Source organism: Pomacea canaliculata, linkage group LG12 (genome assembly GCF_003073045.1).
Source record: "Pomacea canaliculata isolate SZHN2017 linkage group LG12, ASM307304v1, whole genome shotgun sequence".
NCBI classification, from domain to species: Eukaryota; Metazoa; Mollusca; class Gastropoda; order Architaenioglossa; family Ampullariidae; genus Pomacea; species Pomacea canaliculata.
This window is the reverse complement of record NC_037601.1, coordinates 21,748,557-21,773,225: the sequence shown is the minus strand read 5'-3', so window position 1 is coordinate 21,773,225 and position 24,669 is coordinate 21,748,557. Positions and strand designations below refer to the sequence as shown.

The 24,669-nt window shown below is 42.2% G+C and overlaps 2 protein-coding genes across 2 annotated transcripts in view; both read left to right on the top strand.

Moving 5' to 3' along the window:
• Positions 1–11,159, top strand: part of LOC112577246 (WD repeat-containing protein 97-like) — a 28,595-nt gene extending 17,436 nt beyond the window's left edge. The window contains 13 exon segments of the mRNA XM_025260283.1: positions 117–355; positions 572–785; positions 1,206–1,393; positions 1,633–1,878; positions 5,326–5,587; positions 5,590–5,653; positions 5,778–5,927; positions 6,889–7,018; positions 7,449–7,512; positions 7,857–8,014; positions 8,016–8,050; positions 8,594–8,670; positions 8,973–11,159. Of these exon segments, the coding sequence (XP_025116068.1) occupies positions 117–355; positions 572–785; positions 1,206–1,393; positions 1,633–1,878; positions 5,326–5,587; positions 5,590–5,653; positions 5,778–5,927; positions 6,889–7,018; positions 7,449–7,512; positions 7,857–8,014; positions 8,016–8,050; positions 8,594–8,670; positions 8,973–9,199 (2,054 nt within the window). The 3' untranslated portion in view covers positions 9,200–11,159.
• Positions 11,160–16,148: 4,989 nt separating this feature from the next.
• On the top strand, positions 16,149–24,516 carry LOC112577262 (trypsin-1-like). The gene is made up of 9 exons (XM_025260312.1): positions 16,149–16,271; positions 16,497–16,805; positions 20,709–20,816; positions 21,067–21,144; positions 21,474–21,648; positions 22,014–22,162; positions 22,611–22,742; positions 23,050–23,219; positions 23,772–24,516. Exons 2-9 carry the CDS (start codon positions 16,553–16,555, stop codon positions 23,943–23,945), a joined length of 1,239 nt encoding a protein of 412 aa, XP_025116097.1. The 5' UTR covers positions 16,149–16,271; positions 16,497–16,552; the 3' UTR covers positions 23,946–24,516.
• The last annotated feature ends 153 nt before the right edge of the window (positions 24,517–24,669 follow it).

The following is a 24,669-nucleotide window of genomic DNA, read 5'->3' as shown; positions in this document are numbered from 1 at the left end:
CCGAGACAGCCATTATTATTGTTTCAAATGTCTGTCTCCATATCAAATTAAGTCATTTGATGTTAGTATGGCGAAGAGGAGGAGGTCGTTTCCTACACCAGTTGTCGTCTGTTCAGAGGAGGACAGGTACAGGCCGGCGTCATCACAAGGCACGTTTCTGGAGGAGGTGGGAGGACAGCGACTGTCTGCGAGGACTGGCCATCGTCCTATCACCGGGGGCTTTGTCCCCAACTCCGTGCTGCTGAAACTACTCTACCCGCAGCCTTCGTCACTTCCTGAACCCTCGACCTCCAAACCCTACCGCCCACCCGAGTTGACGGCCAAGCAGCTGTCCGAGATCCGGGCACTGCGAAAGGTGAGTGTGTGTTTGTGTGTGTAAACTGTTTTTATGTATATTTTTCTGTTATACAAATGTTTATAAACACAGAACACGAGAAGAAGGGGGGGGGGGGAGTGCGCTCGCACACACACGCACCTTACTGAACAGCACGTGACCTGGAAGTACATTGCTACAATGACCCATTAACTCTTTGAACTCTGTGGTACAAAAGGTCTATATTCTGTATCTCAGCATGGAGATGACACCTACAGCACCGGACGTTCGGTGACCTTCGCTGAGACAGAGGAATCGTTCGATCTTTCGGCGCGGGTGATTGAGTTCGATCTGGACGAGGAGGAGGAGGAGGAGGCTTCAAGGCTGGCCGGCACGGCTTCCATGGCGTCAGAGAAGGAGAAGTCGGAACGAGAGCTGACCACCGTCTCCCTGCCTTCTGTGCATGTGTCAGGTCAGAGTCAATCAGTGTGAGCTGAATGGTGGTGTCCTACAGCAGCATTACAACAATGAAGCTGGGGAGAAGTAGTCGTCGTCACATTTAAATATTTGGGATATTTCAGTACATATTAATCTATTGTTTTAACAACAAAGCTGGAGGAGGAAGAGGAATAGTTGTCGTCGTAAAATCTAAATCTTTGGAAACGGGAGCCATGATATATTATTTATCAAAACATCGAGGATGGGGGAGGAGTAGTAGTAGTCGTCACATACGAATCTTTGGAATCAGAAGCCATGATCGATAGGTATGTTTTCCCCGTTTTTCCCCTTTGCTATTGTTATGGTTAGAACAATATGACAATGACCTGATAGGTTGACCTGTATAACCGGACGTCGCTGTAGTGACTCTATTGCTTTTGGACATTGTAACCAGAAGCAGCCTCAGCCCCAACGCCTGTCAGCACTCAGTCGACCATCCTGCAGACGGTCAACCGCAAGAAGAAAGTCGTCAAAATCAAGGAGGAAGAAGAGGACGAAGAGGAATTAAGTGAGTCGTCACGTGGCCAGTCCAACCTCATGGCGAAAATCAAGGACATCATGACAAAACCACCTTCTCCCAAGGTTACACATTTATCACAAAGGCGTTTACTCTTTTTTTTATAGCTACTTTTTAATTGTCCGTCTGCGTGTTTAGAATTTTTTTTTTAATGTCTCGGCCACTGTTTAGCATGTGGTGCATTTGGTTAACACATATTTCTACTCGAATTCGTTTAGTCATCCTTTTTCCCGAACGGTTGAAAATGTCCGATTTCTTAATTTTTTTGTGTGACGGTTTCCTTGCGGAATACATGAATCTATAGGTACCAGAAGAGCCTGAGGCACCTCCTGCTTCCCCGGAGCCACAGCCGTCACCAACGGCGCGTGAGCCGCAGCAGCCTCTGAGACCGATCAAGAAACTTGTCAGCCGACCCAGGGTTCAGGTGGTCACGCCCCCAGCTCCGAGGTCACCAACGCCAGCGCCTCCACCAACACCTCTTCCGGTTTTCATTGCTCAGTTCGTGGACGAGGAGTGGTTTGTGAAGTACTTCCCGAACTGTAACGCAACGGTGAGGACACTACAAAGATAGCGACAAGAAAACTCACACCTTACATATGGCGTGGGCTTACTTCCTTCCTCCTCCTTTCCTTCCTTCCTTTCCTTCCTTCCTCCCTCCTTTCCTTCCTCCCTCCTTTCCTTCCTTCATTTCTATAAAAGAAGGGTTCAAGAAGAAGTACAAAACGTTTTGAGATTTTAACTTCTAATCTCGATTATAATCTTGCGAGTAAACCAAGGTTGTTGACTGTATTTGTGATGATTTCAAAAGACTTGTCTTGTGACACAAGAAGTATATAACATCATGCTGCTTATTCCGTTGAAATCGGAAGAAATCATTCCAGTAAATTCTAATGAATCTACTGACACTAAAATTTGTTTTGTGTAGAACGTTTAATAAAATTAGGTGGTAAGTTGTATGAAGAATAGCAAAATGTCTTTGTTTCTTTGTTCTTCCTCTGTCCTCCTGTGGGTTTTTTGTAATAACTTGTATTTGTTTACTAATTTTAGTCTGTGTCCGAGCTTGCGGTAAGTGCAACAGTGACGTCAGCTTGGTGTTGTGTGGCAGTTGGTTGTTTGCTGGGTGTCTGAGCTGCTGGTTGTTCTCTTTTATTGCGTGATGCCGTGTATACACTGAGTGATTCTGTTCATCTTCCCAATGTTTGATGCCTTTGCTCTCTGCTTTGTAAACGATATCTCCTCACTTTTTCTCTTGCCACTGCAAAGAGGGTTATGGTTACATTACGTGTATCGTGTGGTGTGTGTCTACTGAAGTCCAGCAAACATCTTACTTCTCCTCTCTTTCTTTGACCCTTCCCCCTACCAACCCACACGGTCTCGGTTTCTTCTCCGCTTTCTCACGTTCGATTTTTAGCTCTTTCTTCTTTCTCCCTTTCTTTTGCAATACCCAACTTTATTTAACCCGTAGAACAAAGCGGGTGTCACTGAAAGCGTGAGTGTATGGTACGTGGTTACCCAATGGAACAATTTTTTTAACCTCAGCGTGGAGTTAAATAGCAAATGTATGGAAAGAAATAAAAAACAGTAACAGCATTACAAAGGCATACATAACAGAATTAATAAGAACTAATACATCGCAGAAATGTCTGGTGATATAGGGAAGTCAGATCCTAAACTGAAAGTGAATACAGTAATACTTGGACGTAAGAATTTGTAGGCGTGTATGAACACAAAGATGATCACCTAAAGCGTCTAGACTGCAATACAATGATAAACCGCTAAAGTAAATTACAATTCTAAGCTCTCTCTCTCTCACTCACACACACACCACCTCAGTGTGTCCAAACTTGTATACTCTTGTTCGTAGAGAAGAAATGAGAGAGAGAGAGAGTGCAGCAGGTGAAAGTGTTCTGTCTTTTACCTTTCCCAACACTCCGCCCCTCCCCCTTATCACGTGAGACCATCCTAGCTTCTATCCTACATGATATGAACCGGTAGTTCGCTCTGTGTATTATTTGATGCTGCTGTTTGACAATCCCGCCCCTCCCTGTGATGTTAGCCACACGCCCGTGTCGTACACGCAGTGGGCTGTCACGTGACCTCATGATGAGGCGAGGTCAGCACGAGTGCAACTCCGTGAAGGACTCGGGCGTCGTCGGTTTGTTTCGGGTTTGGCCGCACGTGTTGGTGGAGCGTGCAAGTCGGTGTGTGTGCCCGCTTAGTGCGCGACTTAAGATGACAAAAGTGCGGGTTGGTTCTCATTTAAGCATAATGCACCAGGTGCAAAGTAATCTGCGGTGGGGTGTAAGGATGTGTACACGTGTAATTACCAACGCCTACCTGCACAGGTGTCGAGGTTGCATGTGTGTACGTGCGTGCGTACGCGCGCGTTCGTTGTGTTTGCATATGGTTTGGTGTGCATGCGTGTCTGAAAGCGTCCTTTAACCATGAATGTGTTGTTGTTGTTGCTGTTAAAAGGTAGTACATTCGTGGGACATTTTATTGTTGTGTCCACATGCTGTCTGTCTGTCTGTCATTTTTGTGTGTGCTAAAGTTGGTATATATTATTGTGATATATCAAATGTGAGGATGAACGTTGTCGGTAGCAGTGATATGTAATACAGTTTCAGTAAACTAGCATCAATTATTCTGTGTAATTGCGAAGTGCGAGTGAAGACAAAATTTTCTAGTTTTGCCTCCTGGTGTAAAATGGATTGTACTTGAGTCTTTATGATTGGAGGATACATTAATTGTGTTTTACTTTCTTCTGCTAGTGATGATGAAGTAGCGGTTGGCGCCGTTTAAGCTAGAACACCGTGAGGTTTTCTCTTTGCTCGAGCTCCAGCTTCTGCGCGTGCAGTACTGTGTAGATGTGTGGCTTACTTACTTCAGTCATCGCTTGTGTTCTGAGAAGTTACATGGCCAGTTTATCGTCTGTTTCTTGTGTTCTTTTAGTCTTGTACTTCTCTTTTCTGTTAGATACTGCTGCTGATATGGGTGCTTTGGGTTCATTTTCATTGAAATATTGCTCTGAGATTTATCGCCTCCTTTAAATGTCAGGCGTGGGCATAGCTACTACTATACTGTCAATCGTTCTTTCTACTCAACTTCAGTACAAATACGTTTTTAAACAGTTTAAAATAGATTGGCTCGACATTAAGATAAAACGCAGTATTCGCATTTAAAATACTTGTTCAAGTGTAAGAAGTTTTACTAAAGAACATTTGCTGCCTTTGAGCTCTTTCGTTGGCGAAGAGACTTTATATATATATACACAAGCAGGTCTCATAAGTAGTGCTTACAATCTCGTTCTTGCTGCTTGCTGTTTCCCTGCAGAATTACTTTTGCAAGACAAACCAAAACACAGAGACATATTCTAACCCAAACTCAGAACCCTGAACTCATACAGAAAGCTTAAAAACATATTCACAATGAACTAATAAATAAAAACAAGAAATAATTCCGTTATATAAAAGAAAAATTAATCTTTAACAAAGAAAAATATATAACAAATTTGTTCTGCGACTAGAATCACGATCTAGCTGTTTTTTTCCGCAAAGTCTGGAAGACGATTTTTATTTCAAATAAAGTATTTGAGGGAAACTTTTGAACTCCTCTCTTTTGTGTTTCCTTGAAGTTTCGCGTCTTTTGCAAGTCAGTTTTAGTTTTAAAAAAATGATATTTAGTTATGAAAAGCACTCTGGGATAAAAGTGTTATCGTAAAAACTAAAATCAAGCAGAAAAGTTCATCGAATTTTGAAAATATCAAGTGTAACGAACTTTCTCTGATCCAAGTACATTTGTGATATTGAGAATCTCATTGTATAAACTTATTATGACCCCACAACAAACAATAACGTGAGGTATGTAGTTTAGTTGTGGAAACTATCGGCACAAGTGCATTTTTTTGACTGAGAGTTCCTATCCCCGGCTTCTGTTAGGAAACTCATTCCACGTGCCAGGTTTCTTCAAAACGCGTGTTTCATGTTTGTGTCCGCAGACCATGCCCAAGCCGTGGAGCAGCGATGTTTTCATCACCATGATCATCAAACTGCTGCGCTTCGCCCCCTTCCCCGACAAGACGTGTGTGGCGGAGGCCATTGCCCTAGTCCACAACCAGGAGCCGCTGTCGGAAGTCACGTGTCAAGCGGCCCAGAAGATGCTGCTGACTGGCCTCAACCACTACACCCACCCGCCTAATCCCTCCGTCCCGAAGGAGAAAGTCTTCATTATGGCGGCCTTGAGGGCGCTGAGGTCCTGGGTCGATGTGACAAGGACTTCGTCTTGGAGATGTTAGCGCAGTTTCTGGACGGCGATCAAGAAATCAGGTGCAGTCTCTGTCTCTGTCTCTGTAACTGTACTGTCAGCTATTTAGTAGTCCTGACATTGCATGCATCTGCCCACGTTGCTACTTACTGCACTTCCTCCTTTGTCCTGCTGTCCTCTGTGTAGAGCCGTCGTTATGGACTCCCTAAGGTTCATCGGCATGCATGACCCTCACCGTCAGGTGCAGAAAGAGCTCGACTCGTGGGACATCTGGAATCTAGGCGAGGCCGACCGCAAAAAGGGGCTTCTGAGTTTGTGCGGCCAGTGGCTGGACAGGTACGCTATACCCTGGAGCCCATTATAAAATAATGAATTACCTGCTTAGTTTGTTTCCCTATGCCAGTGATGCCCAACCTTTTTCGGCCTGCGGGCCATATCCATTTCGGACAACTTCACGCAAAAATACTAAAAAGAAAAAAAAATAGAGCAGATACCATTTTTAATTAGAAACAAGTTGCATTAATTATGTAGTAATTAGTGGGATATTTGAAGTTGTTTTCCCGAAACAACTTCTGAATGTCCGGCCTCATCGTAGAGACACCAAGTCGGAGCACTGAATCGAAATGTTCGTCCATCGAAAAAAAGATTGGGAGACGCCCCTACGTAGGGATAAATACTTCTTCCTTTTTTGGGTTTTTTTATTTTTAATTACTAACATGCCGATTTCCTGCACTGTGGGCAGAAGTTCGCGGGCCGGATGGCACCGCTTCGCGGGCCGGATATGGCCCGCGGGCCGTAGGTTGGGCATCCCTGCCCTATACCATTCACTTTACCCCTTCTTTCATCTGCTGCTGCTATTATTTTTCTTGCTTCCTTTTCATCATCATCATCATCATCATCATCATCATCATCATCATCCAGCCCAACCTTTTCTCCATGTGCTGTCTGTACATTGACCTTCTCCACCTCATTCGGAAGTAAGTTATACCCTGAAACAATAAAGCTTGAGAAATGACCATTTACCTCAACCGAACAGCTATTCTACGAATCCTTTATTTTCATTTGTCGGTCATCTCTTTTTTTCTCTCTCTCTCCCTCACACACACACACCTTGAAGATTTTTACAATTTATTTTAATGTGTATTTTTTGTCGTATATGTGTGCTTGGATTATGTTGACGGTGGTTATATGAGGTTGCACAATGGACTGACACCCTTGCTGGAGTTAGCTATTGTAGCTATAAAGAATCAGTGAACCAACCAATCAGTCTCTCTCTGCTGGTGTTCTTATTTTGCAGATGGATGACGTCCTACAAGCTACACATCAAAGACACCGTGGAGCGGCTGCAGAAGGGCCAGAATGTGCATGGACGCCTGTCACGTGAAGCGCTGGTGTCACGAGGCACTTTGACCAGAGCTTCCCAAAAAGTGAAATGATGCTTGAAGCTTTTTTTTACCACCTCCCTAACATTCTTTGTTCCTGTTTTGTTTGACTTTTCAAGATGAAACGCTTACCGCTTATTGAATAAACGCCGCGAACCCATAACCTATTTAAAAAGGATAATCACATTGGAGAAAACAATCTTGGCTTTCGACTAGTGGTGACATGTATTTCCAGTTTAGAGTTTGAGTCTACGTGAGCTTGCAATGCTTCTTGATGTGCATGCGATGTGAAATGGACGAAATGTTTTAGAAATACCTTTGGTCAGAAGTTTTACATTGCACTTTATTTTCGCTTTTTGGGTTATTTTTAAGTGCAAGGAAATTAGAAGTTGTAAATAGTGCATGACGGTAACAAGCTTTCATCCCGAGAGCATCTTGCCCACAGCCTCACTGAACAAGTTAATGTTGTTATCAGGGAAGTGCGGTGCAATATGCAGAGACTGTGACGTCACAGCCAGGAAGTGAGATGTCCCTCACAAGTGAGTCGCTCCTTTTCCTTATTTGTTCATCCCTCTTTCTCCACCACAACTTGCACCAACTTGCAACACTCATTTAGAAAAATGTGAGTGGAACTAATGATTGTTCACTTTTGCAGAATTCTAGAGAGTATTAACAACACAAGGCATCCACATTCCACACACGCATAAAACATGCACATATACACACTCAAGCCTGCAAGCTTCACGATGACCATCCAGCTATAAGGCCTGCCGACAGGCTGCTGTTTGTGCTGCCCCCAAGTGGCAGTGAAAGGCTACGTAGCGGATGCTCGATTATTCCTGTATAGAACATCGTGGTAACATCCATCTACACTATTCCGCAGTTACCATTGACCACCCGGACATGGAGGCAGGGGACAACGCCACCTACCTGGACGTTCTGAACTACTTCTGCGAGATCATGACGGAGAAGGAGGTGGAGGCGCTGCGCCGAGGGGAGGAGCTTCGCCGCAGTTCCGATCATGAGTCTTGCCAATCAAATTAAGAACACGGTCCTCGTCTTGCCCAAGATCGACAAGTGAGTTCCGTTCACATCCTTCTGTATTGGCTCAGTATCATCCAATGAGACTCCTTTTTTTCGCCTCCCTTTGTATTTCCCCACGATCGTCTGATGAGCTTTGTTACTTGTTTGTGTTTGTCCAGGATCTTGCACGAAGATGTTTATTCCCCCCCCCTCCACCCGTCCCCAGCCCAACCCCTGTACTTACGTCATAGCCGGGTCTTTAAGATTTTTAAGATATATACTCTGCATAGAAGTTACTTTGTTTTCAAGCTAAAGAGCGTCAGTTATATTGATGTTATTCTTCACATGGTGTTCTATCAACATTTGGCAGCACCATGGGTTCCTTGTAGCTTTTTTTTTTTTTTTTTTTTTTTGTCGTGGACCTCGGCCGTTTCATTGTCGTGCCGCTCTCAGGTCTCTCGTCTATCCTCCACCCACTTGTCTCCTTCGCTCCGTCCATCAAGCCCTTATTCATGTTGCCTGGTCCCTTCCGCTACATTATATTACGCGAGCATTTTCCCAGTATGTGTCAAGAATGACTCCATCTTCTTTCTTCAGAAAGCCGGCTCTGGTCCGCCTAGGAGAGACTCACACCAGCAAGTGCCGCCCGAAGCGAGAAACGGTCTTCAGCGCCAGTGAGTGTCGCGTCTGCTGAAGTGTTTTCTCATAACTAAACAGATTAGGTGACAACTCCAACCTGAAAAGCCATTGTTTGTCGTCAAAATCCTCCCACATGGATTTTGTCACACCTGTTTAGACCTCAGTTGTTCTGTGATCTGTTGATATCTGTCGTTCTCATGCGTTAAAAGTTTTTCGTGCCATTGTTGCTTGGAAAGAAATCCTAGCTCAGTTTCTTCACCTTTCCGCCGTAATCTTTTCATCGAATTTGTAGTCCACCAAATTTCATTACACTTTTTTTTTCCTGCTGCACTTTCAGATTACGCTGAAATGATGATGCAGAGCAAGGCCAAGCAGCTCCCACCTGGCAGCCTAGAGGGCTTCGTGCCTTGCATCAACCTGCCCATGAAGACTGTGTACCTCAACCCCTTCCCCAGCGCCATCGATGTCAACGACCCGCGGTTCTCGGAGCCCATCCTTATCACCCTCAGGACCACGCAGAAATACTTCTTCCCTTCACAGTCGTGTGTAGAGTCCGAGTCCTAGCTCTTTAGTCAGATAATAAAAAATAATAGTGGCAAGTTTTCATCAGTACAGTTCTTCCATGAGCATTTTATTTCAAGACTGAGAGCAAGATATTTTCTTTCCTCTCTCACACTCATTCTGTGTGATATCATCTGTCGCCAGCACGGCACTTACCACCAACAACCAACCGTCCTCCCTCGCCCTGCGCGTGCGTGAGTGATTGCATGAGTGCGTGTTTTGTGTTCCTCGCCACGTCCGTTTGTGTGTGTATGCGTGAATTTAAATGATTTACAGTTCCCTTGCTTTAAAACAGACTGGTTCATGAACATTTTCCCCAACCCTTGAGAACACTGTCCTCGTGATCAAGAGCGAGGCCTCGTCACGAAAGTGTGTGGGCCACACCTTGCATGGGGTTAGGTCCTGGTTAAACACTACCGAGGGCTAGTCAGACGACTGTCTTGCGTTTGGAAGGGATGGACTCGAAGCTGATGTATTGGCGAGGAAATTGAGATCACTTAACAATTCTTTAGTACGCATAATTTTTATATGAAGACCGATATAGTGTAGACTCTATTTCGGTTTCCTGACTATGCTTCTTTACATTCTTGTGCAATATTTGGGCATAGTAGTGGGCTTTAGTTCACGAAACGAAAGCAGGTGTCGTTGAAAATAATTATGAAAGAATTGTTGGTGATACATTGACAGTGTTTTGAGCTTGTACATTGTCCAACACAACTTTTAAACTGGAAGCAAATATTTTTATACTGAGCCGTGCTTGAAACGTCACGGCTGTATTTATCATGTCTCGCTTAACATCCAGTTGATTTTCAACACTCGAGAACCTAAATACTGTTCTTTTATCTTGGTAGATGACAAAGAAAATGTACATTAAGCAATAAAAAAACGTTTGTAAATTGATAAGCGTTTTCTTCTACATTAATATATGCTGCTTTACAGTTTGGATTCTAGTAAGATTTTTTTTCCTTTAACTTTTATTTTAGTGGAGTATAAGGGGGTGGGTAGGTGGGTCTCCATCCTTTGTTCACCTGTTGGATGACTAGAATTCAAACAGCGTCATGTTTTACAAATGACACAAGACACAGGTGTTTGAACAAGCTTCAAGGGCTTTTGTGGTCACCTGCTTTTGTGTCCTTGCGTTCCCCCCTCTGTCTTTTCTTTTCGACTCTCACTCCATCCCTGCCTTCTTCTTCCATATCTCTTCCTCTCTTTTTTCTCTTTCTTTCTCTCTCGGATGTATTTCTGCCATCTTGAGTTGTATTTAGAGCGATTGCTCCGGCCTATAGTGACTGGATTGTTCTTGTTGCATGTCGCAAAAATAAAGGTTTGAAGCGGTTAGGCAGCGACGAATATAAGCACGGGTTTGTGAATTCAGTCCGTTAGTTATCATTAGTTTGTGCGTGCATGTGTGTGTGGGCGTGTGCCCTTAGGAGCGTGTGTAAAGTGGATACTCAGAAGTTAATATGTTATGATTTAATGTGTGAGACTTGAGATGCTTTGCTGTTCATCATTTCTTTTATTTTTTATATTTAATTTAAATTTTTTTAACATCGTGTTCTTCTGGAGGTCACCATTCATCTGTGATAATGATTTCTGCATTGCCTTCAGTCGTTGCTGCTTTTTTAAATTTTATTATCATTAATGTCCATTCACGTGAATAACAAGTTTGCAGGAATAAAGTATCATCGCCTTTTCTGTAATTTTGATTTGTACTTAATTTTATTTACATAAATATTTTTGAATGATACGTTGTGACTTTTATCTGTATGAGTATATATCTTCATATATACCACACTATACAATGCGGCTGGTTTTAATTTATGGAGATTTAATAAGCCTGTGATATAAATATAAAAAATAGTGGTGTAAAGTGCTCGCACAAAATTCATATTACAATTTCCACAGCATTATTAAAAATAATAATCATGTAAACAAAGTCCAGATTAAAGTCTTTATAACTCTTTAATTGCTGTGGATGTTTTCTAATGGTGATCAGTTTTGCGTGTATGTTGATGATTGGTCACGATTGATGTTAGTGCCTTTTCTACGGTTTTATTTGATAAACATATAGATGTGTATTTGCTTGATTGTTAAACTGGAACTTGAAATATGCATAATTTCAAATCATAAAAACAAATGTTGAAGGCCGTTGTTGATTGCCTAGTTTTGCAGCAGAGTCCAGGAGAATGGCGGCTGGGACATGTTTCTTGGCCAGTCCTTGTACTCCCTTCCAGAGGGCATCCCTGTCCAAACCACCTGCTCCGCTTGCAACTCTTGCCCGTGACGACATCCGGCTGACCTGCAACAAAGACAAGATGCTCGTTGAAACAGCCGGCACTTCACAAGAAGGACTCTATCAAATATTTACAAGTTACACTTTTTAATCCGGCACGGAGGCTAGAAAATTGTGGCAGAAGCAAATACACTCATCCTAAGCGAATACTTAACTAGTGATGTCATGCGAGGACAGTAAGGGAGGTGTGTGTGCATTGTTTGCATTATCTCACATACCGTCAAGAGATCACAGTTTTCTTACAGGCTCTCCAAAAAAGCCCTTAACATGTTTCATTTCTCTCTTTTCGGATTATTTGCTTTTCTTTTACTTTTCTTAAGCCAGTTTTATGCTTTAGTTGAGATTAGGCCAAACATTTTTTAAAAAGAATGTAAAGTACAAGCGATTTTTCTTAGTAAGTGCTACCTGTGTGGAGGGAACTACAACCACAATGGTCATTAAACGGTGATGTGTTCTCGAGTTTTTCAGTAACGCAGCACTCAGATCCTATTCCGCAAAGTATGCGGATGCTGTTCTCAGAAGAACGATGTTCAAAGAATGGTTCTTATTTCAAAACAAATTAGAATCGTCACTTTTTTTTCTTGAGCGCCATCCGGTTGTTATGAAGGTCTGCTGTATCAGAGCCAAAGAGCGATTACTTTTATCAAACTTTTCAGACATCAGACAAACAGCCACATTGAAACAGCAGGAGTACTAGCTCACATTTTTATCAAGTATTTCAATCTTTTACTACACTGATGCTACAGCTGTCAATTACTCAATCGTAAAAGCTTGTTGACAATGAAGTACATTTGAAAGATTTTGAGAAAGAAATTGGGATAAACAAGTTGATTGTGATTCTTCAAAAGAAAGTGTGGCGATGTGAAGCGGCTGTAAGAGACATCTGTATAGCACAAAATTATTTTTTTAATCAATCCCGTACAGCGTCTGGTACCCTGACTATGTATATGTATGTGGGCGTGAAGTCTATATAAACATAAAAAAATCATTAGATATGCTAAAGGATTGGGTGTCGTTGCTGTAATAATATTTATTTTCAATCGCTTGTTTACTGCATAATGTATGTGTCCCAGGTCTTACAAGTGTTTTTTCTGCATTTATTTAGTAAAGCCTGAGTGCATATATATTAGATTTTGGAAATTTTACTCGGGAACAGTGTTAGGTGACATATTCTAAATTCTTTGCTCTTTGACCTCTAGCGTCCTAACTCCACCTTCTTGTATGAAGAGCTGCTGCCATTCTCAAGTAAACTAGCAACCGCCGAGTGTCCAGTGCTAGTGGCTGTGTTGACCGAAATGGTAGTGGTCTCTTAGAATGCATTCAAAGAAAATTCCTATCCTTTTTTTTCTTTATTCCCACAGCTTGGTCGATGACTATTCCGTAAAAGTAGACCTACACTTTGGGAGCAGGTTGTGAACAAACCAGCATGATTCAATCCACCAGTTTATTCATTGCGAGCCGAAACTGCTCGACCGCGTCCCCAAGCAGCCATGTCGATACAGGTAAGAATGTCAACAGCGGTGCATAAAGGTGAAAGGGAGGAGTCTTCATCGTGTCCAAAGAGCTTCTGCGCGAAGATGAGGAACAGCATGGCCTGCTGATCAAAGTTTGTTTTTCGGGTGGGGAGCTTCGCGGTGTCGTCATCTTCGCACCCGACAGGCTGGCGAGAGAAAAATCAGAGATCTGGTCCTGGTATGCGTGCTTTTATTATTGGAAATGGACATGGGGGCTTTCCGCAGTATTTGCCGTGGCTGTAGATCAAAAGCAAGTGAACACCGTTGCCCATTGCAGCGTGTGGAATATAAGGGCTAGACCTGGTTCTTTTTCCGCCCTTGCAGACCTTTTTTTTTTTGATGGTGAGCTATTATGTTACTTCAGGAAGTCACACATCCCTGCAGTGTTTTAATGGAGGCGATGGTTTGTCGCGAACCTGGCCAAGTTTGCTTCACGAAGTGACCCTTTATCGTCTGCCTAAACGCACTCAAGTCGTAACACACTGCAATGTTGGCCAACTGTCTTAATTAAAATCATGTGTGGGACACTAAAGGGACAACATCAAGGAAGTAAAGGGTTTCACCCGGATATTAAGAGTAATTTTCTTTGCTCCAGAAAGCTTTAGGGAAAGACCGGGTTTGATACTGAAAGCTGTTTATTAGAATACCTTATTTGAGAATCCAGTTGCAGACATTCTTACCGTTTGAAGATCTGGCTGGGACACCGTGGATTTTATCCATCTGCCTAGGCTAATTAAAATAATAATAATAAAAAAAGGGTGGAGGATACATATACATTAACAACACTTGATCAGCTCCATATGTGCATGGTTCAGTGAACAAGAACTCAAATCAGGCACATTTGATCAGTTCAGGATACTGCCCTGCGCTGTGATGAACGAGTGCCAGTGAGGATTCAAGCACTCCTCAGCTCAAGGCCGGCCACTCGTGATGACGATGAAAGGCACAAGAGGAACAACGATGTGGAGACTTGCACACATTTTTGCTTTTCTCGCATGAAGCTGACATGCATTATTATCAAGGTGCTTCTCCTGATGCAGCGAGTTGTAGCTTGCGAGACAATATTGACATAGAACGGCAGTGTACTTAAGAGGATGGGAGACTCATCTGGTCTTTTCTTACATTGTGGGCTGGCAAATACCAGCCGATAGGCTAACAGCAGTGCAAGAGGAAGATACCTATACAGGATCCTGTTACAGTCGTCTGCGCACATGAATGCACAGGCAAGCGTGCGCTCACACACACACAAACACATATAACATGTTTAAACTGCAAGCAATCAAAGCGCAAATTACACTTGCATATGGGTAGTTATGTTACAGACTGTTATAAAGCTTTGTCAGTTACTGCATCACCTTCCTTCATGGCACGGTAGAATAAATGGAGCATCTTACCTGCTTACACATAATGTATGAAGATGTTTAGCAAACTTTTACATGGCTGTCTCTCTATATATCAAGTTTTCGCCAAACATGTTCACAAATACAGCATTTTGTTTAGAAGAAGTAACAGAGTGACGCAGACAAATTGTGAAGGAAAGAGTAGCGATGGGGAAGAGAGTAAATAATGTCACTATTAAAAAAATAGGTTTTTTTATATATCCCAAAACATAGCCTTTACGAGACTACAACTACACAGCAAGTATTGTTGCACGAACAATTTGTTAGTTTCGATTTCTGTTACAGGCCATTGATTGTCGGAAGTATACATTGATTGTCGGAAGTGTACTTTTGCACTCCATCTTATACTGGAGTCTCCGATGATTCATTTCCACCTGTTCTTGATTGTTTATAACTGCAGTGCGAAACTAAATAATTGCTAGCATATTTTAATTAAATTAATAGAATAACTAATCAAAAAGTTTGTCACGGATATTTATCAGCTTCGAGCTGCTGTACAGCCGTGAAAACATTTTTTTCTGATGGCCAGAATACGAAATGAAGGTCGGAAAGTTCACGACGACATTGACGGAAGCGCTCTCAGAGTAAGCTGAAGTGCTTGATACTCTGTCGAGTGGTTAGAAAAACAAATCATTCTTGCTGAATGCTAGCAAGAACAGCAGAAGAGCGAGAAAGCGTGCCAGAAATGTTATTTGCTCAGCGGCTTGTTAAAAACACGTGCATGCAGGCTGGCCCCACGCTGGCAAACACAGCAGTCACACGTTTGCAAGGGCCACAAAGGTAGCGTCAATACATACATAGTAGGTAAAGCTCATATAAAATCATAACATACATATTACACGTACAGAGAGCAACTTTAATTTCCCAGTGGATGAACAAAGTTATCGGAGAGAGAAAGAGAGAGAATAATGAGTCCAAGTGAAAGATTTTCAGTGTGGCTCCTTCAGATTGAATGTATTAAAGCAAAAAGTAAAACTCTATCTACCCAACCCTAGGCTATAAAGGTGAGAGTTTAATACATTAAAAATACGTTAGACGATGAACATTGATGTTTACAAGACCTCATGACCCCACAAGAGGAGGAACAAGTCATCTACAGTAGTACTGTCTTCAACGACTTCACGGAATTGAAAGCACTCACGACTGGGTGGAGCCGATGTAGTCATCAATATTCTAGTAACGAGTCAAGGGATGGGTTGGCTACCTAGACCCCTACCTGGTCTCAAGACATCCGGGTTCTTTTGTGAAGTACCAGTTCATTAAAAGGTGAGTGAAAGTGGGTGAAAGAGACGGAAGGTGGCAGGATTCGCAGACGGGTGCGACAATATCGGGTTACCAAGACCAGCTCTACAGAACATTTTTAATCGCTTTTTTAACAGTGTTTGTACGAAATCCAGCGTGTCAAAGGCTAGTTGAATCACAAAGGGGGTAAGGCAAAGGGACAGGAAAGGGACACAGCTCGTGTCGAGCAAGAGGAACTGGCTGGGGGGTTTCCCCCCTTTTCACCGATGTGTTTGTCCTGACGATGAGTCGGGTAAAACAGCGTCACGGCCCGAGAAAACGGTATTTTACGACAGCTGACGGTCGGGTGAGTGCCCGCGTTTGAGGGCCTAACTACCCATTTACACCTGGCCAGGTAAGCTGTTGGTTTACTGTCCTGTTGCACTGTGGTTATGCAGGGACATTAGGGTTGCTGCTGCTGAACGCCAGGAACAGGTCTACAGATAGTCCAGTCTCCCGAAAAATTCCAGCTACTTCCTCGACTACCTTTTCATTCCACCAACTTGTCATCTGTTTCACCTGTGGTTATAAACAACTGTCTGCGACGAAACTAGACAGTCGAGCGACAGAGGCTGCACCTTGTCAACGTAGGTAAAGCTTTTCACCTGTTGCCACCTTGTAAAAAGCTGTGATGTTCGAGCCTTCTCTGTGTCTACACAGTCGTTACACATTCTCCGCGATTTGTTCTTTCGAGTAGTGTAGAGAGCTTAATTGTCGAATTGCAAGAGAAAACTCTAACTGCTGTGTTGCGGTCATCTAAACTTGACTTTATTTTATCTTTGCTACATTTCAAAATGTTTTTTGTCTTTTAGCTTTCATTCTTCGACCGAACACCAGTAAAAGATCTGCTTTCAAGAAATCTTTCAAAATGTCTAGTGGAAATCTTTCTTCGAAGATAAACTTAGTCCACATGGTTCTGGCGCTGGCGGTGTTGCTCCAGCCATCTGAAAACGGTGCACGAGCTCAGATATCTTCACCAACAGTTGCATCACAGCTGATTGAGCACTACGGTCAGGGGATCGCTCAGTACATCATCATCAACTTCAACTTTTTCCTCGGAAATCCCTCGGCACTCGAAACCTATCTACTGCGTCTGCGACAACAAGGGAGATTATCTAAGTGTAAGTAACAGTGCTCCCCCTTTTCTCTCATCGTTCTGTTTCGTCCGATAACTGCTTTCTCTCTTTTTACTTTTATGTTCTTCCTTGTCCTTTTTCTTTTCTCACACTTCTAGTGTTTACTAATTTTTCATACAGACCTGCGATAGTAAAACGTGATCATCCTGAGAGTAAAAGGCAATAATTATTACTCTTATTAAAGGACAAGCGGAAAGCAAATGTTTTCTTTAATAAGTGGGTAAGCTTGGTCAAAAAGACGTTTTACAGAAAAAAGTATGTTATCAATAAAAATTTTAATGTGAAGTAATTTTTTCATTTTCTGCTGAATAAAAAATTAAAATTAAAATTCTTTACGATGTCATTTCTCTGGGACATGCATCTGTTAAACCAACTGCTAATTGTTAGTATCATACAATTTATTTTCCATGCTATAAATGACTAATTTTTGGACATTTTTCAAAAATATTCATAATAATAAGAAATAGAACAACCTGTCAAACGATATTTGTCATCTATTCTACCTATATCATGTGATATGTCTCACACGGAAGCAGTTAACTGTTGCGATGATTGGACAGTGCACGACTGAAGATTTCTCCTTAATCCGAAAATGCAGTTTGTGCGTTTGAGTCCATTGAGAGAATATTATTTGTAACTATCAAATACTAGCTTGCGAAACACCACAGGCTTCAGTCCCTTTATGTGACATGCTGCTAGCACTCCTGGGTACAGTCGGACATACTCAACGTCCCAATACCCGGCGCGGTCTCTTTGATCGCACCTTGTCCTTTTCCCCGGTGTTTGGAATGAGTTCTCTGCCCTCTTCTCTTCGATTTTTAATTCGTTTCAACCCCTTTTTAATCCGGACTCCCACCTGCTTCACTCCGAAATGTCTCGTGCAGCTGGCAAACACTTCTACTTACATTGCATCCATCCTCTGTCGTTGTTAAGGCAAACTTCCCGCTGCATACAAATAAAGAAGATACAATAAACACATTTTACTACATTGATCTTTTCTTACTTAAAATGTTTTCGGACGGAAGCTAAATTGCTTATTTGCTTTGGAGGAAAACTTCCTCTACTTGTGCTATTCTGACTGGAGAGGGAGGGAAAGGAAACTAGAGTACCCAAAAAATCTCCCCTGGTAACAGTTGTCACATATGAGATTTGGTCCTAGGTGTTCTCATTGCTGTGGTGAGAAGCAAAAGTTATACTTAACAATAGCTCTAGTATATGATAGTCTAATGTTGCACCAATATGCATGATTCATGATTACAATGATCATTAACTAACGGGCTACAAGACAGGAGCTGCTCAACTTTAAGGGGAGAAGCTTTAAATGACAATAACAAAAAAGGTAAATAAATTATATAGATGAAATAAGACATTCGAAGAAAATAAACAGCAACTTCTCTTTCTAGGAACTTAAATTACACAGATGGTTATAAAGAGAATAAAAAATATCTAATGTGAGAATTGCAAACTATCCGAGCCAATTTTTTTTTCAGTTGAGAATACTTAAGTGCACAGGAAACCTATCACTCTAGTCAGTGTGTTGACCACATTGTTACCTTGGTGGCTGAAGAGGATCTTTATCTTCTTCAATATCAAAGGCATTTTCTAGCTTTGTCTAGAGTTGAAGAGTTCACGTTTTGTAAAGATGGATTATACCTGTGTGGTGCTTATTACAATTACATGTATTCTAATTGTATCGCTGTGACAAAGTTGTAGTATGACAGAGCTTAGCATTATGTATTTATGCCTGTACTAACCTACCTTCAAAATTGTGCTTTTTTTGAAAACTTTTTCCAAATGTTGCCTTAGACTGTAATACCAATAATAAAGTTGAATACTTAAGAAAACAAAGGCGAAGCATCTTCTGAAAAGGTATCCCCAAGCAGGATTGTTCTTGCTAAATGATTAAAAATGTACTTTGGGGTACATTTGAATTTTTTCAAGGGTTTACACTAAGCAGAAATTAACCTATGTCTGAGACTGTACTTTTAATGGTTACAAACTACATCGTCTAAACCAGCAAACACGCCCTTAACTCTTAGATAAGCTATGGAAAGAGATACACAGAGCTCACTAGCACAGTAACCAGAGAAACAGTAAAGTAAATAGTAAATAGTCCACTGTATGGCAAGAGTCCAACCCTCACTTTTTATCTCCACTGATAAACTAGGTGCCCATCTTTGCTAAAGCAGCAACTGGGTAAGGATATGGATTTTTTGTCAGCATTTGTCAAGATTTACACTAGTTTGCAAGAAAGAATAAGGCTATCACATAGTCTACCATATTAAATGGTTTTTTTTCAAGTCAGATACGTAAACAACAATTGATTCTAAAAATTCAGCTCGTGTCTGGTCAGGTTCAGGTGTGATGTTCGCGAAATAAGCTTCTCATCTAATTGGCCCTTAGTACACAATGATCTATAGTTCCGTAAGGTCTTGCCGCTTAGTTCGGATCACTCAGGTAAAGCAGCTTTTAAGGCGGTGAACTAGGTGATTTATGATTGCCTCCCCTTCGCAAGTGGCAGGTGGTGGTGATGTAACTAATCGCTGCCTTCTCCATCAGGATTTGAGACCATCGAGTAAGCCCTGAGGCCCTCTAGTGGTCCAAACACAAATATACCTCAGATGATGTATGTTCCTACGAAGCATCTGTCTATATCAGACCTGGGCAAACGCCGGCCCGCGGGCCGGATCCGGCCCGCCTCCTGTCTCTGACCGGGACCAGTATATATACAGTATTGGGTAAAACTGAGTTAACTATATTAGTCCGGCCCTCTAAAACCATCCCAATTTCTCATGAGGCCCCTTGGGAAAATTAATTGCCCACCCCTGGTCTATATGATTAAATGTCTGATTACCAAATCGTTTATGTCTGATACTGCAAGAAATGACATTTTTCCCCGACATTTTTCCGGCTTTAATTCTGCTTAATTTCCAGTTACGGGACTGTCTGAAATTCCATGATACCGCTTCACTATTTTGTAGTTTTGCTCGAAAGCCTGAATTTACTTGTGTCAAAGTGGTTCACTCCTTCTTTTCTTTTCACTGCAACATAACGCCGGCAAGACTTGCACTAAAGTCGTGTTCCTCACAGCAGCTCTAAGTCCTATACAATCCTCCATCGTCCCCTGACAATTCTACAAAGGCACACGAAAGAAAAGCGAGGCAGCTGTAGGTTGGAAAGTAGCTGCTGTCAGCACCCGGCAAGTGAGTCAACACAAATGCGGGTGGGTTGTCTTTGCACGAGCATTAACAAGCGAAGAACAAGCATGGCAATGGCTGTCTTCCAAACACCGCGTGCGAAGTTTTGTTGGTTGCGCATTCAGAGCTGCTGCCTTTGTTCTGGGGACGGTTGGCAAGGAGGTCTGTTTGGTCTGTAGCGTCATCTTCTCGAATTCTCGTCGTACTCACACGCACGAGAAGTTCTGTAGCCGTATAAAACCTTCCAGGCTATGTTCTGTGTTCTATGTTCTATTCTGAGGTTTAAAGTTGCATAGGTTGAAAGGTAGCAGCTTAGGCTGTTTTCACACGGTGTTAGCGAGCAAACGAGACTTCCCATGCACTTGACTCCTGTAAGTCATCTCTCAACACACACACACGGGCGCGCGTACAAAGTATCGTGGTATCCATACGTACTTGTATGCATGATGGAGGTGTGTAGGGGGATGATAATCATGACGACGACGACGATGATGATGATGACACGTACATGCTTTTTTATTATAAGTAAAATTTCTATTTGCACTCTATTTCATGCCATCCCTCTAACCATGAGAACCCTGGTGGAGGCATTAGTAGCTAATAATATTTTGAGGCGATGAGCTCGATGAGAATAACAGTGGTAAATGAATTCTGATTATTCTGAATTTGCATTTCTATTTTGTTGTTTCAGTGTGTATGTTTATACCACAAAATACAAAGTGCCTGAATCCAAGATTCGGTGTGTTCACACAAACACAGCTGATTGTAAATTACCTGAAGGCTGAGTGCTGCACACCAGGTAAGTGTCATGTACTTCAAAACCTTTTTAACAAAAAGCCGCCCAGATGTAGAGTATCTGTTATCGCTGGTCTGTAGTTTGTTGTCGTGTGTCGGTATCGTCACGGTCTTGTCAAAAACACATTGACGCAGGTCTTACCCATCCCTTTCTACACGTGAAAGATTATTTCTTCTTATACGGCAGCACATTTATCGAACATGATTGGTTGATTCAAGCCAAACTGACCTATCACTAAATGTCATCTTTTCAGTTATAATGACTCTCCCGCCTACTACATCAGCGCCGAGAACGACACCAATGCCAATACCAACTACACCAAGCCCGACAGGTAAGAACTCGTTGACTCTTGACTTGTGACGATGCAGCTATACTCGCCGACCTTTTTGTATTACCAGCTTTTATTTTTGCAGTGTTGTCCACACTGCCTTCTATAGTCTTCTGACAAGCCAAAATTCGTTTGCAAACAATCCAGAGATATACGTCTGTGGTTAAAGAAAGAGAAACACACACAGAAAGAGAGAGACAGAGAGTCCCTGTATCATGCACATTGTATGTATGAGGTCTTGAGTATGTAGCGCATTTTCCCTTGCTTTTACTCCTTCAACAGCTGGCAATAGTGTTCACAAAGGTGTTCACAATTTTCTTGTCATTTTACAGACAGCTACTCGTGTGGCAGGGTATCGCAATCCATTCCCAGGATTCTTCCGGGAGTCAAGGCGGTGGCTGGACAGTTCCCTTGGGCCTGCATGTTGCTAGGAGACGGCGAGCAGCAGTGTGGTTGTGTCATCATTGATAGGACCCATGTGCTTACAGCTGGCCACTGTTTGAATGGGTACAGTCCTCCCTGTCTTATTCCCTTCTTTATCTTCACATAAAATGGCTTCTGTATGTGCCTAAGAGTCGATGTAATACAAATATTTATGTGCGTACACGGTTGATGCAATATAATTATGAATTCAAGAATACAAAGATATAAACACATGTTCTTTACAACATTTTTGTTTGCTGAGGCTAACAGTTTATTAAGTTTAGATAAGTTTGGAAAAGTGTAAATTTTCTATGGCTATATCTAACTCTAACTTATCTATATGAGGATGCGTAAGTCTACGCGTTTGTATGCGCGCGTGTGTGTGGATTGCAGGTATGTTTATGTTTACCGTCCACTTTTAAATAGGTTATTGCTTATGGTCCGAGCAGGAAGGTTGAGAACAACTTCCTCACTGACCGTGGCTTGGAGGTGATCGCTGGCAAGCTGTTCACGGACCTGACGCTGGTGGAACGCACAGAACAAAGGGTTCGCGTGGTGGGCGGCAAGCGCCACGAGAATTACGACCCGAATCTTCTGAGTGAGTCTGTCTTTAGTCGCCATGTCAGGACTGGGAGTGCGTGCACAGTGGCATCAGAGAAATTTGGTCCAAATAAGCGAACAAAATTAGGTTTACGTAACAGGATTTGTTTCGGTTCCATGATTCATTTCGAATAAGCGGTTGGTCCGATTAACCGGAATCGACTATTTTGGGATGCCCTGCCGCTGTGTTTTTGTATTTTTTGCCCTCCGCCAATATTCCATGCTATTTTTTGTTGTTTTCATTTTTTGAAAGGGCTTTAAATCTTTGATTTTAAAAATGAAGATGTACATGTCAATCCATTTGTGTTTTAGTTTATATGACATTACGACTGGTGAGATTGCTGTGCGATGGTTTCTACTACACCACGTGTATTGTCCATCCACCAGTATTTAGTTCACAGGTCGTGTCGCGTGTTTCACGAGCGTTTTTTTTTTTTTTCTTTCAGTCAACGACATCGCGGTCCTGCTGCTAGAGAGGCCGCTGACCTTTACCTCCTTCGTGACTCCGGCGTGTCTACCTCCTTCAGTCACTGCCCTGCCGTCGCCCTGCTTCCTGGCCGGATACGGCACCCTTGCCTGTGAGAATGCTTACCAATTTAATTAATGCTTACAGCTAAAGGACAGATTTATCAGGCTGCCTATGAGAATATTTGTCAATGCTTACTGTCAGAAAACGGTTGAAGGGGAAGCCCCTTTATGTAGAAGCTTAGACAATGAAAACGCCTTTGTTGAAGATTATCAACAGGTACCACAGCAGACTTAAAGGTTTAACAAGATAATGTTTTTATTTTCATTCTCAAAGTTCTTGTCACTGAAAGCATCATCAACAGACTTGGTGAAGTGTTATCTCGCTAACGCATTCGTCTTGCTTTACGTTTGTTGAAGTCACGGGCCCAGTAGCTGAGCAACTGATGTTTGATGTGATCCAAACATACACAGCTGACGCGTGTCTCCAGACATTCCAGGCCACAACCCCCTACGATATTAGTATTTACCTGACCCCGGGGGTCATCTGCGCAGCTAACGGTACCGCAGGAGGCAAGGATGCATGTCGAGTAAGGGTGAACAACTTCATTTTAAAATATCGGTAAAAAGCGAACAGAATAAAGAATCTTCATTTGTCATACTTTAAATCTGACCACACTAATACAGATATATCTCTAAAAATAATTCATCAGTGATATACAAAACGCTTGTGGAACTATCTATGTGCCGAAAACTCCACTCAGCGATTTTAAGAGATCACTATCTATGTTGGAGGCGGCCATCATTGTTAGCTCTAATGAATACTTTGATCGTACTTCGCATGCTCACTTCAAATTTTTAACATCCTTTTCCTGTTGTGTAATGGCAGACGATAGTGATGGAGACATAGTTAAGAACAAACGAAAAAAATAACGATAATAAATATTATATAAAAGAAAAAAAGCTCTGTGTTCCTTTGTGCAAAAAAGAAAAATCCCGAGAACACGAAGGATCAAGAAATTTTAATTGTAAGTATTTTGTTAAGAAAGTAATATATTCTTAAGTGTAGCGATCTGGGGAAAATGAGCCACCTACATGCAGCGTCGATCAAAGATCTTTCTGGACATTTGGTTCTTTTGCAGGGTGACTCTGGCAGTCCACTAACGTGCACGCTCAACACTCCACAAGAGACCCACTACTTGTATGGCATTGTGTCCAGTGGATTTGGCTGCGGCCAGCCTGGTCAACCTGGCTTCTATACTTACATAGTTAGGTTCGTCGACTGGATCTATGCTGCAGTCAGTCAACTCCGCTAGAAGAGCCACTCACCAAGGCGATCCGTCAAGAACACTCCTTTATGGCGATATTAGAACAGCTAACTAGCATACTTTTGTCTATATTTCGCTACATCATTTGACAGTCTCAAGTGATACGCTTGTATAAAATGCCCAGAGTCGTATTAGAGCATGTTGCAGTCAAGAGTCAAAGAGGATAGGGACAGAAGACACACAGATACCCATGTAATGCCACTAGAAAACTTCTCTTAGGTCACCAGAAGTGAATGACAACAGGAGTTTCATCGCCTTCCTCATTCAACTGAAATTAAGAAAGATTAGGTCTTACATACTGAATTGCATAGCTTCTTCAAGTAATGTACATTGTTTGAGACTGCTTGCATCTTAAGCTCTGGGTATACCTATTTCGTATATTTTCGTGTTACGAAACGATATTTTTGCTACTGAAATTAGGTGGTTCCCCAAGAACAGACAACTCGGCTTGTTCAGGTAGGCTCCAAGTGAGCGTCGCTGGTGGGCAGCTCTGTACCATAACAGTGGTTTTTCTTTTTTGGTGTGAGTTTTAAAGCATTAAATATCATCTGATATATAATGTACCTGTGTTTTCTCTTTCAACGTACGAATCTGCCTTCTGACTGAAAGAAAATAAATATGGATTGTGTGTGTTGACTGGGTTAACGGGAGAGAACCCACGCATCCGTTGATTTATACCCTACTTTCTCTTTCTCCCTGCGTGCTTAGAAGT